The sequence below is a fragment of the Oncorhynchus tshawytscha genome, linkage group LG13, assembly GCF_018296145.1.
Source record: "Oncorhynchus tshawytscha isolate Ot180627B linkage group LG13, Otsh_v2.0, whole genome shotgun sequence".
NCBI lineage: Eukaryota > Metazoa > Chordata > Actinopteri > Salmoniformes > Salmonidae > Oncorhynchus > Oncorhynchus tshawytscha.
The window spans coordinates 822,499-842,327 of record NC_056441.1 but is presented as its reverse complement, the minus strand read 5'-3'; the positions used below and the strand labels follow the sequence as shown (position 1 = coordinate 842,327).

Sequence of the window (19,829 nt, the reverse complement as noted above, 5' to 3'; positions counted from 1 at the left end):
TGTGTGTGCATTAGGGGACTGTGTCCTAGTAGTGTGGGTGTGTGTGCATTAGGGGACTGTGTCCTAGTAGTGTGGGTGTGTGTGCATTAGGGGACTGTGTCCTAGTAGTGTGGGTGTGTGCATTAGGGGACTGTGTCCTAGTAGTGTGGGTGTGTGTGCATTAGGGGACTGTGTCCTAGTAGTGTGGGTGTGTGCATTAGGGGACTGTGTCCTAGTAGTGTGGGTGTGTGCATTAGGGGACTGTGTCCTAGTAGTGTGGGTGTGTGCATTAGGGGACTGTGTCCTAGTAGTGTGGGTGTGATCTATTAACGTGCTTCACAGTATTGTAATCTGGTTTTGTATTGTGTACTGCTTCATCTCCCCGTTGGTTTAGAGCTGCTTCCCTTTCACTCAGTCAACTTCAGTACAACATACAATGGGCAGAAGTCACTCAGTCAACTTCAGTACAACATACAATGGGCAGAAGTCACTCAGTCAACTTCAGTACAACATACAATGGGCAGAGGTCACTCAGTCAACTTCAGTACAACATACAATGGGCAGAAGTCACTCAGTCAACTTCAGTACAACATACAATGGGCAGAAGTCACTCAGTCAACTTCAGTACAACATACAATGGGCAGAAGTCACTCAGTCAACTTCAGTACAACATACAATGGGCAGAAGTCACTCAGTCAACTTCAGTACAACATACAATGGGCAGAAGTCACTCAGTCAACTTCAGTACAACATACAATGGGCAGAGGTCACTCAGTCAACTTCAGTACAACATACAATGGGCAGAAGTCACTCAGTCAACTTCAGTACAACATACAATGGGCAGAGGTCACTCAGTCAACTTCAGTACAACATACAATGGGCAGAAGTCACTCAGTCAACTTCAGTACAACATACAATGGGCAGAAGTGAGACTTCGGTTGAACAATCTACAATCATGCCCCGACAAGTCAAATGAAATCCTCGCTGGAAGCCCCGCCTTCCACAGGCGATAACCCAGCTAGTACATAACGTTCTGAGAACCATATGTTTCTTAGAGCTTGGTGAGAGCGTGGCATGCAACCTTCCTGCAACGTTCTGGGAATGGTTCAGGATACCCAGCTAGCACTTAACGTTCTGAGAACCATATGTTTCTTAGGTGAGAATTTCAGTACTTCAGCATGTTTTCTACAGGTCTCCTCGTGGTTCTATTTAAAGTCATGTTCTCAGAACATTAAGAAAACGTTCCATAAAAAATCATTCCTAACTTTCAAAGAACGTTATAAGAATGTTATTTAAAAACATACGCTGAGTATATAACAGCACTTGCTCTTGTGTGTGTGTGTGTATGACATAGAATGACCAGGTGAAAGCTATGATCCCTTATTGGTGTCACCTGTTAAATCCACTTCAATCAGTGTAGATGAAGGGGAGGAGACAGGTTAAAGAAGGATTTTTAAGTTTTGAGACATTGTTTGTGTTTGTGTGCCATTCAGAAGGTGAATGAGAAAGACAAAAGATTGAAGTGCCTTTGAACAGGGTAAGGTAGTAGGTGTCAGGCGCACCGGTTTGAGTGCATCAAGAACCAGTGGTGGAAATGACTTTAAACTAAAAATACTTTAAAGTACTACTTAAGTAGTCTTTGGGGGGTATCTGTACTTTACAATTTATATTTTTGGCAACTTTTACTTCACTACATTCCTAAAGAAACAAATGTACTTTTTCCCTGACACCCAAAAGTACTCGCTGCATTTTGACAGGAAAAGTGTCCAATTCACACACTTATCAAGAGAACATCCCTGCTCATCCCTGAGAACATCCCTGAGAACATCCCTGCTCATCCCCGAGAACATCCCTGCTCATCCCTGAGAACATCCCTGAGAACATCCCTGAGAACATCCCTGAGAACATCCCTGAGAACATCCCTGCTCATCCCTACTGCCTTTGATCTGGCGGATTCATTAAACACAAATGCTTCGTTTGTAAATGATGTCTGAGTGTTGGAGTGTGACCCATTTAGGTACATACAAGTGTCTTATATCGGTTGAAAGCTTAAATTCTTGTTAATCTAACTGCGCTGTCCGATTTACAGTGAAAACATGCCATGCGATTGTTTGAGGACGGCGCCACACATCAAAATATTTTTCCACCGGCACAGGTTTAAAAAAATTCACTTACTTTTTGAAAATCTTCCTCTGATTTGTCATCCAATGGGTCCCAGCTATTACATGCAGTGTTGTTTTGTTAGATAAAATCCTTCTTTATATCCCAAAAAGTCAGTTTAGTTGGCGCCATCGATTTGAGTAACCCACTTGTTCAACTTGCAGAGAAAGGAATCCAAAAATCTACCGCTAAACTTTGTTAAAACAAGTCAAATTACGTTTTTATTGACTACTCAGATACCCAAAAATGTAATCAAACTATAATATTTATTACAGAAATAAGTATGTTCAATAGGAAACCGATATTAGCAGGTGCGTCTTGTCTTCATCGCACGCCAAAACACGAATTTCCAAGAGTGTGTCCTTCTACTAGAACTCATATTTCTTATTCGTTTTGGAAGGTACAAGCCTGAAACCATGACCATAGACTGCTGACACCCTGTGGAAGCCATGGGAATTGCATCCTGGCAGCTAGAATTCATTATGCCCCTATACTTTCCATTGGAAGAGCATTGGCTCTCCAGAAGAAAAAAACAATTCTGGTTGGTTTTTGGATGTTTGGATGTTCTCCTACCATATCTATTGTGTTATATTCTCCTACATTATTTCTACAAACTTTAATGTGTTTTCTTTCCAATGGTACCAATTATACTGGGTGACTTTCACTTTGAAGTATGACAATTGAGAACTTTTTCCACCACTGTCAAGAACTGCAGCGCTGCTGGGTTTTTCATGCTCAACAGTTTCCTGTGTGTATCAACAATGGTCCCCCACCCAGAGGACATTAAGCCAACTTGACACAACTATTGGAAGCATTGGAGTCAACATGGGTCAGCATCCCTGTGGAATGCTTTTGACACCTTGTAGAGTCCATGCACCAATGAATTGAGGTTGTTCTGAGGCCAAAGGGGGGTGCAATGCAATACTAGGGAGGTGTTCTTAATGTTTTGTACACTCAGTGTACATTCACTTCTCAGCAACAACAAAACTCTCTATCCTCTACCTCTCTATCCTCTACCTTGTTAAGTGTGTTCAGGTGGGTTGGCCACACTTGATCTTAATGAGTGCTTGTTTCCATTTGAAATGGGGTCTGTTTGAATAGACAAAAATGAACAGCTTTGTATGAGTTGAAGAAAATATGGCATGCAAGCTCCATCCTGGTGGCGCAGTGCACTACTTCCATGGCTAGAGAACAGAAGATCATAGGTTCATATCTCACTGATGCAGTGCACTAATTCCATGGCTAGAGAACAGAAGATCATAGGTTCATATCTCACTGATGCAGTGCACTAATTCCATGACTAGAGAACAGAAGATCATAGGTTCATATCTCACTGATGCAGTGCACTAATTCCATGACTAGAGAACAGAAGATCATAGGTTCATATCTCACTGATGCAGTGCACTAATTCCATGGCTAGAGAACAGAAGATCATAGGTTCATATCTCACTGATGCCGTGCCAAAATAAAAAATAAAATTTGCTTGCATGATTAATGCCAAAGCAGATTCATTTCCATGTGAACTATCTGTACTTTGAGTTGAAAACAGTTCAACCAAACTAAGCCAGCAGTGCTTTTAAACGTCTTATTGCAACATGTTCTCAGAATGTTATTTAATTAACTTCAAATAACCTAGAATTGTCTTCTCACAACATTAACAAAACATCCCAGGAAACCTTTCAGGGAACCATAGCAAAAATGTTCACAGAACCTCCCTGGAACCAGAGTAAAACATTCTCAGAACCTCCCTGGAACCATAGCAAAAATGTTCACAGAACCTCCCTGGAACCAGAGTAAAACATTCTCAGAACCTCCCTGGAACCATAGTAAAAATGTTCTCAGAACCTCCCTGGAACCAGAGTAAAACATTCTCAGAACCTCCCTGGAACCATAGTAAAAATGTTCTCAGAACCTCCCTGGAACCATAGCAAAAGGGTCCTCAGAACCATAGTAAAAATGTTCTAAGAACCTCCCTGGAACCAGAGTAAAAATGTTCTCAGAACCTCCCTGGAACCATAGCAAAAGGGTCCTCAGAACCATAGTAAAAATGTTCTAAGAACCTCCCTGGAACCAGAGTAAAAATGATCTCAGAACCTCCCTGGAACCAGAGTAAAAATGTTCTCAGAACCATAGTAAAAATGTTCTAAGAACCTCCCTGGAACCAGAGTAAAAATGTTCTAAGAACCTCCCTGGAACCTAAAAATGTACATTCACAGAACAGGCACTTCTAGATTAGAAACCGTTTTACCGGTCAGGAAACTTATAGCTTTGTTCCCAGAACCAATAGTAAACCAAAAACATTTCCGGTTACCGGAACGCATTTTACCACCTAAAGCGAGTGAGCCTCATTGTGACAACAGTACCCACAGCTGTCCAATTAGGGCACCTCATTGATCACCAGAGCCTTGGTACCCAGAGTGGGCCAGATTTTAGGCCAATCTTGGCACATAAACACTGTTTTTTCAACCCTGAGTTCCACAGTGTCCCATAATCAGTCTCTTTATAAGAAACCAGGGGCTGTCTGACTTCATCTCAGCACATTCCATTTCTGGGTCTCGAGCTAGACACCCTTGCGTAACGCACTTCTCTACCCCACAGAGGAGGGTGTCCGGGTGAAATTTCGTCCTGGTCACAGTGTGTTTTCACCAGTGCCTACGCCTACTGGGGATGATGTCTTACGTGATGGAAGTTGTGTAGTAGTATAGTGAGTAGTGTAGTAGTAGTGTAGTAGTATAGTAGTGTAGTGTAGTAGTATAGTGATATAGTAGTATAGTGAAATAGTGGTATAGTAGTATAGTGATATAGTAGTATAGTGATATAGTAGTATAGTGATATAGTGGTATAGTGATGTTGTAGTGTGGTGGTATAGTAGTATAGTGATATAGTAGAGTAGTGGTATAGTAGTATAGTGATATAGCAGTATAGTCATATAGTAGTATAGTGATATAGTAGTATAGTGGTATAGTAGTATAGTAGTATAGTGATATAGTAGTATAGTGATAGTGTTATAGTAGTGTAGTGATATAGTAGTATAGTGATATAGTAGTATAGTGATATAGTGTTGTAGTAGTATAGTCATATAGCAGTATAGTGATATAGTAGAGTAGTGGTATAGTAGTATAGTAATATAGTGTTGTAGTAGTATAGTGATATAGTAGTATAGTGATATAGTAGTATAGTGTTATAGTGGTATAGTGATATAGTGATATAGTAGTATAGTGATATAGTGTTATAGTGATATAGTAGTATAGTGATATAGTAGTATAGTAGTATAGTGTTATAGTAGTATAGTGATATAGTAGTATAGTGATATACTAGTATAGTGATATAGTGTTATAGTGGTATAGTGTTATAGTAGTGTAGTGATATAGTAGTATAGTGATATAGTAGTATAGTGGTATAGTGATATAGTAGTGTGGTGGTATAGTAGTATAGTGATATAGTAGAGTAGTGGTATAGTAGTATAGTAATATAGTGTTGAGGTAGTATAGTGATATAGTAGTGTAGTGATATAGTAGTGTGGTGATATAGTTATATAGTAGTATAGTGATATAGTAGTATAGTGACAGTGTTGTAGTAGTATAGTGATACAGTAGTGTGGTGATATAGTAGTATAGTGATATAGTGTTGTAGTAGTACAGTGATATAGTGTTATAGTAGTACAGTGATATAGTGCTGTAGTAGTATAGTAGTGCAGTGATATAGTAGTGTGGTTATATAGTGGTATTGAAGACCTACTTCAGTCTGTTGACAGAGGGGGCAGTCTTCCATGTGGGGTGGAGCTGCTCTGAGCTGAATGAGCTTCCTTTCTTCAGGGCAAAACCCAGGCGACAGTACATAGACACAGCATTCTGAGAGAGGGAGGGGAGAGGGGAAAGAGAGTGTGGGTGAGAGAGGGGGAGAGGAAGAGGAGAAAGAGAGAGAGAGAGAAAGAGGGAGAGAGAACATAACATAGTGCACAGCCAGAAGCAGCCTTTTCCTAATCAATGGTATGCCATGAGGGTCAAACAGAACGTTGTCAGCCAAGTTAGATTCCATTGGCTGCTGATTTGTTCTGCTCCTCCGACTGACCTCTCAATGTAAAGACAGACAATCTCCTGGTCGGTCAGACCACCTTCACACCAACAAATCATTATCAAGCACTGCAGCAATTTATTGTGAATCACCCTGCATCATTATGGTCACACGGAAAATAATCAAAGCTGTGGAAAAAGTTTCCTGCAGCTAACAACTAAAAGTTAATTGCTGTAGGAAATTCTCACTGACATCAACATTTCTGTTTTTGAGAGAGAGAGAGCAAGAGCGAGAGACAGAGAGAGAGAGACAGAAAGTCAGAGAGAGAGAGATATTGAGGGAGAGATATAATGAGGGAGAGAGAGAGACAGATATATTGAGGGAGAGATATAATGAGGGAGAGAGAGAAATATTGAGGGACAGAGAGAGAGATATTGAGGGAGAGATATAATGAGGGAGAGAGAGAGATATTGAGGGAGAGAGAGAGAGATATTGAGGGAGAGATATAATGAGGGAGAGTGAGAGAAAATGGCAGCCCTAGGAAATTAGGCCAGACTTGGTGACGACATCCCGGGACTTCCCGACTCTTCCTCGATTCCCAAGAAAAATGATGATGTGTGAACCAATAAAATAGAGATTTTATGCAGAACATGAACGGGTGACTAGCTGCATGAAACAGACATATCAACTCTCTGGCTTCATTCATACATTAGACCAGTCATATCACAACGCCAGCAGCCTACCATATTGAGCCTACTGCACCTAAAGTCCCCAACAGAAAACATCACTTACTTGCATGACTTCTAGAAATTCCATTGCTTACATCATGTGTAGACTACACACAAACTCTCAACACGGTTTTGAAGGCAATCTCCATCTCACATTCACCGAACTTTGTGGCATTGGCAGAGGCTCAAAATATAAACTGCAGCGACTCACTGTTAACAAAATGGCTGGTACATTGTGTCCACAAATTTTGCTCCAGGAAATAGACATATGCAACATTGTTCCATATGTAACAATAACAAAAGCGAGTACACAGGCTTACAATACTACCCACGGTGTCTCATCTCCACTACCACCCACGGTGTCTCATCTCCACTACCACCCACGGTGTCTCATCTCCACTACCACCCACAGTGTCTCATCTCCACTACCACCCACGGTGTCTCATCTCCACTACCACCCACGGTGTCTCATCTCCACTACCACCCACGGTGTCTCATCTCCACTACCACCCACGGTGTCTCATCTCCACTACCACCCACGGTGTCTCATCTCCACTACCACCCACGGTGTCTCATCTCCACTACCACCCACGGTGTCTCATCTCCACTACCACCCACGGTGTCTCATCTCCACTACCACCCACGGTGTCTCATCTCCACTACCACCCACGGTGTCTCATCTCCACTACCACCCACGGTGTCTCATCTCCACTACCACCCACGGTGTCTCATCTCCACTACCACCCACGGTGTCTCATCTCCACTACCACCCACGGTGTCTCATCTCCACTACCACCCACGGTGTCTCATCTCCACTACCACCCACGGTGTCTCATCTCCACTACCACCCACGGTGATGTATCTCCACTACCACCCACGGTGTCTCATCTCCACTGCCACCCACGGTGTCTCATCTCCACTACCACCCACGGTGTCTCATCTCTACTACCACCCACGGTGATGCATCCCCACTACCACCCACGGTGTCTCATCTCCACTACCACCCACGGTGTCTCATCTCCACTGCCACCCACGGTGTCTCATCTCCACTGCCACCCACGGTGTCTCATCTCCACTACCACCCACGGTGTCTCATCTCTACTACCACCCACGGTGATGCATCTCCACTACCACCCACGGTGTCTCATCTCCACTACCACCCACGGTGATGCATCTCCACTACCACCCACGGTGTCTCATCTCCACTACCACCCACGGTGTCTCATCTCCACTACCACCCACGGCGCTGCATCTCCACCAATACTCAGTCTTCCATCAGGTTATTTGTTATTTTGTCAGTAAATAAAATGTAAGGCTATACTGAAGAATATGGCATCCCAAATATATAGTGCACTACTTGGCACCCTATACCCTATATAGTGCACTACTTGGCACCCTATTTCCTATATAGTGCACTACTTGGCACCCTATTCCCTACATAGGGCACTACATGGTTCCCTATTACAATATGCTCATTCATCTCCCTCTCCCCTGTAACTATTCCCCAGGTCGTTGCTGTAAATGAGAATGTGTTCTCAGTCAACTTACCTGATAAAATAACGGTAAAATAAAAATATAGTGCACTACTTGGCACCCTATGCCCTATATAGTGCACTACATGGCCCCCAATTCCCTATATAATGCACTACATGGCACACTATTCCCTATATAGTGCACTATGTAAGTGAATAGGATGCCATCTGGGATGCAAAGATGGCTGATTTCCCCTTCAGTGTGAGCCCAGATAAAGCTCTGTTCCCAGCTAGCAGTGTCCAGCAGCACCAGGTGTTGACAGGACCATCCATTAATTAACCTATTAAAACTACAGTGCCAGGTGTTGACAGGTCCATCCATTAATTAACCTATTAAAACTAGTGCCAGGTGTTGACAGGACCATCCATAAATGAACCTATTAAAACTACAGCACCAGGTGTTGACAGGTCCATCCATTAATTAACCTATTAAAACTACAGTGCCAGGTGTTGACAGGTCCATCCATAAATGAACCTATTAAAACTACAGCACCAGGTGTTGACAGGACCATCCATAAATGAACCTATTAAAACTACAGCACCAGGTGTTGACAGGACCATCCATTAATTAACCTATAAAAACTACAGCACCAGGTGTTGACAGGACCCATTCAATGGACCATCCATTAATTAACCTATTAAAACTACAGCAAAGTGTTGACAGGACCCATTCAATGGACCATCCATTAATTAACCCATCAAAACTACAGCAAAGTGTTGACAGACCCGTTCAATGGACCATCCATTAATTAACCCATCAAAACTACAGCAAGGTGTTGAACCTACCATTTACAAGGGGTGTAGAGCCTAACCACATAAATAAGCAGCGCTTGAATTTCAGGTTTGGGGAAGATGATTTTCACCATAAAAATGCATCTTTATAATAAAAGCATTACATGCATAAGTGCTTGTCAAATTGTCAAATTGTGAATGAGAGACTGATGAAGTGTGTACAACCTGAAACAAAGCAGAGATCATGCCTTTCATGCAACTAGTCGAATCAGGCAGCCTTAGAACGTATTAAAAATCAAAGCATATAGCCCAACGTTTGTTGAACAACTAAAGTCACATTAATAACTCTAAATGAAGCATATAGGTGTACATATTTCTTTGTTAACCGCTCAACACAGAATAGCTGCATGAGGTCAATCCCTCAAAACATTTGGAGAAAATATCCTGATGATTTTATTCAGCTTTGATCAATTGTATTCTTCATACTATAAAATACTGCCACGGAAGTCTAAGCAGATCTTGTCTGCTAAATGAAATTACCTCAACTAACTGGTGCCCCCGCACATTGACTCTATACCGGTACCCACTGTATATGGCCTCCACATTGACTCTGTACCGTAACACCCTGTATATAGCCTGCACACTGACTCTGTACCGGTACCCCCTGTATATAGCCTCCACATTGACTCTGTACCGGTACCCCCTGTATATAGCCTCCACATTGACTCTGTACCGGTACCCCCTGTATATAGCCTCCACATTGACTCTGTACCGGTACCCCCTGTATATAGTCTCCACATTCACTCTGTACCGGTACCCCCTGTATATAGCCTCCACATTGACGCTGTACCGGTACCCCCTGTATATAGTCTCCACATTCACTCTGTACCGGTACCCCCTGTATATAGCCTCCACATTGACTCTGTACCGGTACCCCCTGTATATAGTCTCCACATTGACTCTGTACCGGTACCCCCTGTATATAGCCTCCACATTGACTCTGTACCGGTACCCCGTGTATATAGCCTCCACATTGACTCTGTACAGTAATACCCTGTATATAGCCTCCACATTGACTCTGTACTGTAACACCCTGTATATAGCCTCCACATTGACTCTGCCTCCACATTGACTTTGTACAGTAATACCCCGTATATAGCCTCCACATTGACTTTGTACAGTAATACCCCGTATATAGCCTCCAAATTGACTCTGTACTGTAACACCCTGTATATAGCCTCCACATTGACTCTGTACCGTAATACCCTGTATATAGCCTCCACATTGACTCTGTACAGGTACCCTCTGTATATAGCCTCCACATTGACTCTGTACCGTAATAACCTGTATATAGCCTCCACATTGACACTGTACCGTAACACCCTGAATATAGCGCCTCCACATTGACTCTGACCGTAACACCCTGTATATAGCCTCCACATTAACTCTGTACCGGTAACCCGTGTATATAGCCTCCACATTGACTCTGTACAGTAATACCCTGTATATAGCCTCCACATTGACTCTGTACTGTAACACCCTGTATATAGCCTCCACATTGACTCTGTACCGGTACCCCGTGTATATAGCCTCCACATTGACTTTGTACAGTAATACCCCGTATATAGCCTCCACATTGACTCTGTACCGTAACACCCTGTATATAGCCTCCACATTGACTCTGTACCGTAATACCCTGTATATAGCCTCCACATTGACTCTGTACAGGTACCCTCTGTATATAGCCTCCACATTGACTCTGTACCGTAATAACCTGTATATAGCCTCCACATTGACACTGTACCGTAACACCCTGAATATAGCCTCCACATTGACTCTGACCGTAACACCCTGTATATAGCCTCCACATTAACTCTGTACCGGTACCCCCTGTATATAGCCTCCACATTGACTCTGTACCGTAATACCTTGTATATAGCCTCCACATTGACTCTGTACCGTAATACACTGTATATAGCCTCCACATTGACTCTGTACCGGTACCCCCGTATATAGCCTCCACATTGAAACTGTACCGTAATACTCTGTATATAGCCTCCACATTGACTCTGTACCGTAATACACTGTATATAGCCTCCACATTGACTCTGTACCGTAATACACTGTATATAGCCTCCACATTGACTCTGTACCGTAATACACTGTATATAGCCTCCACATTGACTCTGTACCGTAATACACTGTATATAGCCTCCACATTGACTCTGTACCGTAATACACTGTATATAGCCTCCACATTGACTCTGTACCGTAATACACAGTATATAGCCTCCACATTGACTCTGTACCGTAATACACTGTATATAGCCTCCACATTGACTCTGTACTGTACCGTAATAGCCCTGTATATAGCCTCCACATTGACTCTGTACCGGTGCCCCCCTGTATATAGCCTCCACATTGACCCTGTACCGTAATACCCTGTATATAGCCTCCACATTGACTCTGTACCGTAATACCCTGTATATAGCCTCCACATTGACTCTGTACCGTAATACCCTGTATATAGCCTCCACATTGACTCTGTACCGTAATACCCTGTATATAGCCTCCACATTGACTCTGTACCGGTGCCCCTGTATATAGCCTCCACATTGACCCTGTACCGTAATACCCTGTATATAGCCTCCACATTGACTCTGTACCGTAATACCCTGTATATAGCCTCCACATTGACTCTGTACCGTAATACCCTGTATATAGCCTCCACATTGACTCTGTACCGTAATACCCTGTATATAGCCTCCACATTGACTCTGTACCGTAATACCCTGTATATAGTCTCCACATTGACTCTGTACCGTAATACCCTGTATATAGTCTCCACATTGACTCTGTACCGTAATACCCTGTATATAGTCTCCACATTGACTCTGTACCGTAATACCCCTGTATATAGTCTCCACACTGTACCCCCCTGTATATAGTCTCCACATTGACTCTGTACCGTAATACCCTGTATATAGTCTCCACATTGACTCTGTACCGTAATACCCTGTATATAGCCTCCACATTGACTCTGTACCGTAATACCCTTGACTCTGTATATAGTCTCCACATTGACTCTGTACCGTAATACCCTGTATATAGTCTCCACATTGACTCTGTACTGGTACCACCTGAATATAGTCTCCATATTGACTCTGTACCGTAATACCCTGTATATAGTCTCCATATTGACTCTGTACCGTAATACCCTGTATATAGCCTCCACATTGACTCTGTACCGTAATACCCTGTATATAGTCTCCATATTGACTCTGTACCGTAATACCCTGTATATAGTCTCCATATTGACTCTGTACCGTAATACCCTGTATATAGTCTCCATATTGACTCTGTACCGTAATACCCTGTATATAGTCTCCACATTGACTCTGTACCGTAATACCCTGTATATAGCCTCCACATTGACTCCTGTACCGTAATACACTGTACCGTAATACCCTGTATATAGTCTCCACATTGACTCTGTACCAGTACCCCCTGTATATAGCCTCCACATTGACTCTGTACCGTAATACCCTGTATATAGCCTCCACATTGACTCTGTACCGGTACCCCCTGTATTTAGCCTCCACATTGACTCTGTACCGGTACCCCTGTATATAGCCTCCACATTGACTCTGTACCGTAATACCCTGTATATAGCCCCACATGTATATAGCCTCCACATTGACTCTGTACCGTACCCCCTGTATATAGCCTCCACATTGACTCTGTACCGTACCCCCTGTATATAGCCTCCACATTGACTCTGTACCGTAATACCCTGTATATAGCCTCCACATTGACTCTGTACCGTAATACCCTGTATATAGTCTCCACATTGACTCTGTACCAGTACCCCCTGTATATAGCCTCCACATTGACTCTGTACCGTAATACCCTGTATATAGCCTCCACATTGACTCTGTACCGGTACCCCCTGTATTTAGCCTCCACATTGACTCTGTACCGGTACCCCCTGTATATAGCCTCCACATTGACTCTGTACCGGTACCCCCTGTATATAGCCTCCACATTGACTCTGTACCGGTACCCCCTGTATATAGCCCCCACATTGACTCTGTACCGGTACCCCCTGCATATAGCCTCCACATTGACTCTGTACCGTAATACCCTGTATATAGTCTCCACATTGACTCTGTACCGTAATACCCTGTATATAGCCTCCACATTGACTCTGTACCGTAATACCCTGTATATAGCCTCCACATTGATTCTGTACCGGTGCCCCCTGTATATAGCCTCCACATTGACCCTGTACCGTAATACCCTGTATATAGCCTCCACATTGACTCTTCTACCGTAATACCCTGTATATAGCCTCCACATTGACTCTGTACCGTAATACCCTGTATATAGCCTCCACATTGACTCTGTACCGTAATACCCTGTATATAGTCTCCACATTGACTCTGTACCGGTACCCCCTGTATATAGTCTCCACATTGACTCTGTACCGTAATACCCTGTATATAGTCTCCACATTGACTCTGTACCGTAATACCCTGTATATAGCCTCCACATTGACTCTGTACCGTAATACCCTGTATATAGTCTCCACATTGACTCTGTACCGTAATACCCTGTATATAGTCTCCACATTGACTCTGTACCGGTACCCCCTGTATATAGTCTCCACATTGACTCTGTACCGTAATACCCTGTATATAGTCTCCACATTGACTCTGTACCGTAATACCCTGTATATAGTCTCCACATTGACTCTGTACCGTAATACCCTGTATATAGCCTCCACATTGACTCTGTACCGTAATACCCTGTATATAGTCTCCATATTGACTCTGTACCGTAATACCCTGTATATAGCCTCCACATTGACTCTGTACCGTAATACCCTGTATATAGTCTCCATATTGACTCTGTACCGTAATACCCTGTATATAGTCTCCATATTGACTCTGTACCGTAATACCCTGTATAGCCTCCATATTGACTCTGTACCGTAATACCCTGTATATAGCCTCCACATTGACTCTGTACCGTAATACCCTGTATATAGCCTCCACATTGACTCTGTACCGTAATACCCTGTATATAGCCTCCACATTGACTCTGTACCGTAATACCCTGTATATAGCCTCCACATTGACTCTGTACTGTTGTATTCAGCATTTCACTGTAAGGTCTACTACACCTGTTGTATTCAGCATTTCACTGTAAGGTCTACTACCCCTGTTGTATTCAGCATTTCACTGTAAGGTCTACTACACCTGTTGTATTCAGCATTTCACTGTAAGGTCTACTACACCTGTTGTATTCAGCATTTCACTGTAAGGTCTACTACACCTGTTGTATTCAGCATTTCACTGTAAGGTCTACTACCCCTGTTGTATTCAGCATTTCACTGTAAGGTCTACTACACCTGTTGTATTCAGCATTTCACTGTAAGGTCTACTACACCTGTTGTATTCAGCATTTCACTGTAAGGTCTACTACACCTGTTGTATTCAGCATTTCACTGTAAGGTCTACTACACCTGTTGTATTCAGCATTTCACTGTAAGGTCTACTACACCTGTTGTATTCAGCATTTCACTGTGAGGTCTACCACACCTGTTGTATTCAGCATTTCACTGTAAGGTCTACTACACCTGTTGTATTCAGCATTTCACTGTAAGGTCTACTACACCTGTTGTATTCAGCATTTCACTGTAAGGTGTACTACACCTGTTGTATTCAGTATTTCACTGTAAGGTGTACTACACCTGTTGTATTCAGTATTTCACTGTAAGGTCTACTACACCTGTTGTATTCAGCATTTCACTGTAAGGTCTACTACACCTGTTGTATTCAGCATTTCACTGTAAGGTCTACTACACCTGTTGTATTCAGTATTTCACTGTGAGGTCTACTACACCTGTTGTATTCAGCATTTCACTGTAAGGTCTACTACACCTGTTGTATTCAGCATTTCACTGTAAGGTCTACTACACCTGTTGTATTCAGCATTTCACTGTAAGGTCTACCTACACCTGTTGTATTCAGCATTTCACTGTATTCGGCTCATGTGACAAATAACATTCGACTGGACTTGAATGAGCAGTTAAGCAGTTAAGCACGCGCTGTAAGGAATGAGTAGCCTAGTTTATCAACAGCCCTGTGTTTTTATTATTAGAAGTAGCTGGTTGTGTCTATTTTAATATCAAGGAATATGTCACTGTCTCTGGTCATAGGAACAACATGAATTTGTGCATGAGAAGCGACTCGAGTTTTGCCATCAGGTGGAAGACTGTGTCCCCTCTCTCTGGTCAGACTCGGCCCTCTTTCCAGAACTCCGACTTTATGACCTGAAGATCACTGATTTGACCTCGCTTTTTTCCGAGTTCCCAGCTGTCGTGAAATCCATGATTTCATGGCATATAGCCAATATGCTGTGATAATGTATTAGACCAGGCATATAGCCAATGTGCTGTGATAATGTAGTTGGCCAGACATAAAGCCAATAGGATGTGATATTGTATTAGACCAGGCATATAGCCAATATGATGTGATAATGTATTAGACCAGGCATATAGCCAATATGATGTGATAATGTATTAGACCAGGCATATAGCCAATGTGCTGTGATAATGTAGTTGGCCAGACAAAGCCAATAGGATGTGATATTGTATTAGACCAGGCATATAGCCAATATGATGTGATAATGTATTAGACCAGACATATAGCCAATAGGATGTGATAATGTATTAGACCAGACGTATAGCCAATAGGATGTGATAATTTATTAGGGCAGGCATATAGCCAATTGGATGTGATAATGTATTAGGGCAAGCATATAGCCAATATGATGTGATAATGTATTAGACCAGACATATAGCCAATAGAATGTGATAATGTATTAGACCAGACATATAGCCAATAGGATGTGATAATGTATTAGGGCAGGCATATAGCCATTAGGATGTGATAATATATTAGGGAAGGCATATAGTCAATATGCTGTGATAATGTATTAGGGCTACTACACAAACATCATTCTTACGAAACTGTTTTTATTAGGTTAATGTTATATATTTTTAAGTCATGTTTTAAAAAGATTCTGAGCGGTAGATCTCAGCTTGCTTCTTGACTGTGAAAGTGATCTTGATTCATAAAAGGTTGGTGATCGCCGCCATGGACAATATAACAGTGTGTGATCTATATCGCCGTCGATACATACCTTCACCAGGCCCAAGTCAATCTCCAGAACATTAGCCAGCTGGAACAGAACGACCAGAGGATGAGGATCAAGACCAAATGGGACTAAAATCACTTTAATAAAGTCAATAAGAAAACACACCAATAAACAACATGGTTAAATAATTATAGTTATATTTTATTCTCTTTGTTTGAGCATCCTGAAAGCTCCTACGGTATGAAATGGAATATGATCAAGACCTGGACGGTCCAACGAGGCTGAGACGTAATATTATTTCACCTACCTCTGACACATTAGTCTGCTCGTCGATGGAAACAAATATTTTGTACAAAAGGGTTTCAAAGTAGTCTCCCTGGACCCTGTTCATCACGAAGCCTTCCAGGGGGGGCACTGGGAAACACAGTAATGTATTAATTAATAGATCATATATAATATAAAATTATAAAATCATCACGAAGCCTTCCAGGGGGGGCACTGGGAAACACAGTAATGTATTAATTAATAGATCATATATAATATAAAATTATAAAATCATCACGAAGCCTTCCAGGGGGGGGCACTGGGAGAGAGATGGAGCGCAACTGGCCCTCAGCCAGTTATAGATGGTAATGTTGTGGGGCCTCTTCACAGCCCTCAGCCAGTTATAGACGGTAATGTTGTGGGGCCTCTTCACAGCCCTCAGATAGTTATAGATGGTAATGTAATGGACCCTCTACACAGCCCTCAGCCAGTTATAGACGGTAATGTAATGGGCCCTCTACACAGCCCTCAGCCAGTTATAGACGGTAATGTTGTGGGGCCTCTTCACAGCCCTCAGCCAGTTATAGACGGTAATGTAATGGGCCCTCTACACAGCCCTCAGCCAGTTATAGACGGTAATGTTGTGGGGCCTCTTCACAGCCCTCAGACAGTTATAGATGGTAATGTTGTGGGGCCTCTTCACAGCCCTCAGCCAGTTATAGACGGTGATGTTGTGGGGCCTCTTCACAGCCCTCAGACAGTTATAGATGGTAATGTTGTGGGGCCTCTACACAGCCCTCAGCCAGTTATAGACGGTAATGTTGTGGGGCCTCTTCACAGCCCTCAGACAGTTATAGATGGTAATGTTGTGGGGCCTCTTCACAGCCCTCAGACAGTTATAGACGGTGATGTTGTGGGGCCTCTTCACAGCCCTCAGCCAGTTACAGATGGTAATGTAATGGACCCTCTACACAGCCCTCAGCCAGTTATAGACGGTAATGTAATGGGCCCTCTACACAGCCCTCAGCCAGTTATAGACGGTAATGTTGTGGGGCCTCTTCACAGCTCTCAGCCAGTTATAGATGGTAATGTTGTGGGGCCTCTTCACAGCCCTCAGCCAGTTATAGACGGTAATGTAATGGGCTCTTCACAGCCCTCAGCCAGTTATAGACGGTAATGTAATGGGCCCTCTACACAGCCCTCAGCAAGTTATAGACGGTAATGTTGTGGGGCCTCTTCACAGCCCTCAGCCAGTTATAGATGGTAATGTCATGGGCCTCTTTCACAGCCCTCAGCCAGTTATAGACGGTGATGTTGTGGGGCCTCTTCACAGCCCTCAGCCAGTTACAGATGGTAATGTTGTGGGCCCTCTACACAGCCCTCAGCCAGTTATAGATGGTAATGTCATGGGCCTCTTTCACAGCCCTCAGCCTTCAGTCAGTTTTAGATGGTAATGTTGTGTGGCCTCTTCACAGACCCAATTTTTTCTCCTTGCCCTCCATTATCTGATTTAGATCAAGGTGCTGCTGCCATCACCCAGGATCCCCGCTGCCATTACCCATGATCCCCGCGTCCATTGCCCATGATCCCCGCTGCCATTACCCATGATCCCCGCTACCATTACCCATGATCCCCGCTGCCATCACCCAGGATCCCCGCTGCCATTACCCATGATCCCCGCTGCCATTACCCATGATCCCCGCGTCTATTGCCCATGATGCCTTGATGAATACACCACTGACACACTATAAGATAAACAGGAAGAAAGAGGTGTGTGCGTGTAAACTCCTCTGGAAAACAGATCTGAAGTGCACAATAGCAAATAGATGAACAATATAATGAAGCAGTAAGGCCCGAGGGGGTGTGCTATATGACCAATATACCACGGCTAAGGGCTGTGCTTATGCATTACGCAACGCGGATGCCTGGATACAGCCATTAGCCGTGGTATATTGGCCATGTACAACAAACCCCAGACATGCCTTATTGCTGTTGAAATGAGCAGTAAACAGCCATTTGTTTTGTCATACCCGTGATATACCCCGAAGCACTACCACCACAACGTGGGCGGCAGGGTAGCCTAGTGGTTAGAGTGTTGGACTAGTAACCGAAAGGTTGCAAGTTCAAATCCCCGAGCTGACAAGGTACAAATCTGTCGTTCTGCCCCTGAACAGGCAGTTAACCCACTGTTCCTAGGCCGTCATTGAAAATAAGAAGTTGTTCTTAACTGAATTGCCCTGGCCACATCTGCAGTCCTCATGTCTCCTTGCAGCATGCCTAAGGCATGTTCACGCAGATGAGCAGGGACCCTGGGCATCTTTCTTTTGGTGTTTTTCAGAGTCAGTAGAAAGGCCTCTTTAAGTGTCCTAAATTATCAGAACTGTGACCTTAATTGACTACAGTCTGTAAGCTGTTAGTGTCTTAATCGTTCCACCGGTGCAGGTTCATTGTTTATGGTTCATTGAACAAGCACTTTCTTTGTTGAGTTTACCTACGGGGGAAAAATGTTCTTTCTTCCAATGCCTCTGACCTTCTCCCCAACCCATGTTGCCTGAAAGTATGTCGGGAGCTCCTCCAGTTGATTTTCAGTTGCTGGAAGAACGACGTATCCAGGATAATTTGGAGAGTTATGCGACCTCGAAAGCATCATATTCGGTTCACTTCCTGACTTATTTGTGGTTCCCGTCTGTAGGTGTAACATTCATGCACCAGGATATTCTTTTGAGGCACAGAGAGTATACATTCGGATTCCATTGTTTGTCAGGGACGTCACCGGGAACATGGATTAGTGAGTGTCGCCACTGGGAAGTTGGTGAACAACTTCAACAACAACTTCCTCCTCATATTGTAGACCAACAATCTGTGTATAAAGTTGTTTTAAATTGGCCTAAGCTATTGGTTGCATTTAACACAATGGGTGGTTCATTTTATTGATCTCAAGTATGTCAATGTCAGAGTCTCTTGTCATGTTAGTAATTCATGAGGTAGAAAATAAATATTATTGTAATGGTGAGGTCTGTCCAACGCTGGTCCGACCAAGCTGACTCCACACTCCAAGACTGCTTCCATCACGTGGACTGGGATATGTTTCGTATTGCGTCAGATAACAATATTGACGAATATGCTGATTCGGTGTGCGAGTTCATTAGAACGTGCTTTGAAGATGTCGTTCCCATAGCAACGATTAAAACATTCCCTAACCAGAAACCGTGGATTGATGGCAGCATTCGCGTGAAACTGAAAGCGTGAACCACTG

At 43.2% G+C, this 19,829-nt stretch overlaps 1 protein-coding gene across 3 annotated transcripts in view; it reads right to left on the bottom strand.

Annotated features, from left to right (window-relative positions):
- LOC112229177 (protein FAM91A1) overlaps positions 1-19,829 on the bottom strand; it is a 130,419-nt gene that overhangs the window by 66,122 nt on the left and 44,468 nt on the right. For all 3 annotated transcript variants that reach the window (XM_042295049.1, XM_042295051.1, XM_042295050.1), the window contains 3 exons: positions 16,617-16,723; positions 16,355-16,393; positions 5,878-5,990 (listed from right to left, as the gene is read on the bottom strand). In XM_042295049.1, coding sequence (XP_042150983.1) covers positions 5,878-5,990; positions 16,355-16,393; positions 16,617-16,723 — 259 coding nt within the window. The remainder of the gene's footprint in view (positions 1-5,877; positions 5,991-16,354; positions 16,394-16,616; positions 16,724-19,829) is intronic.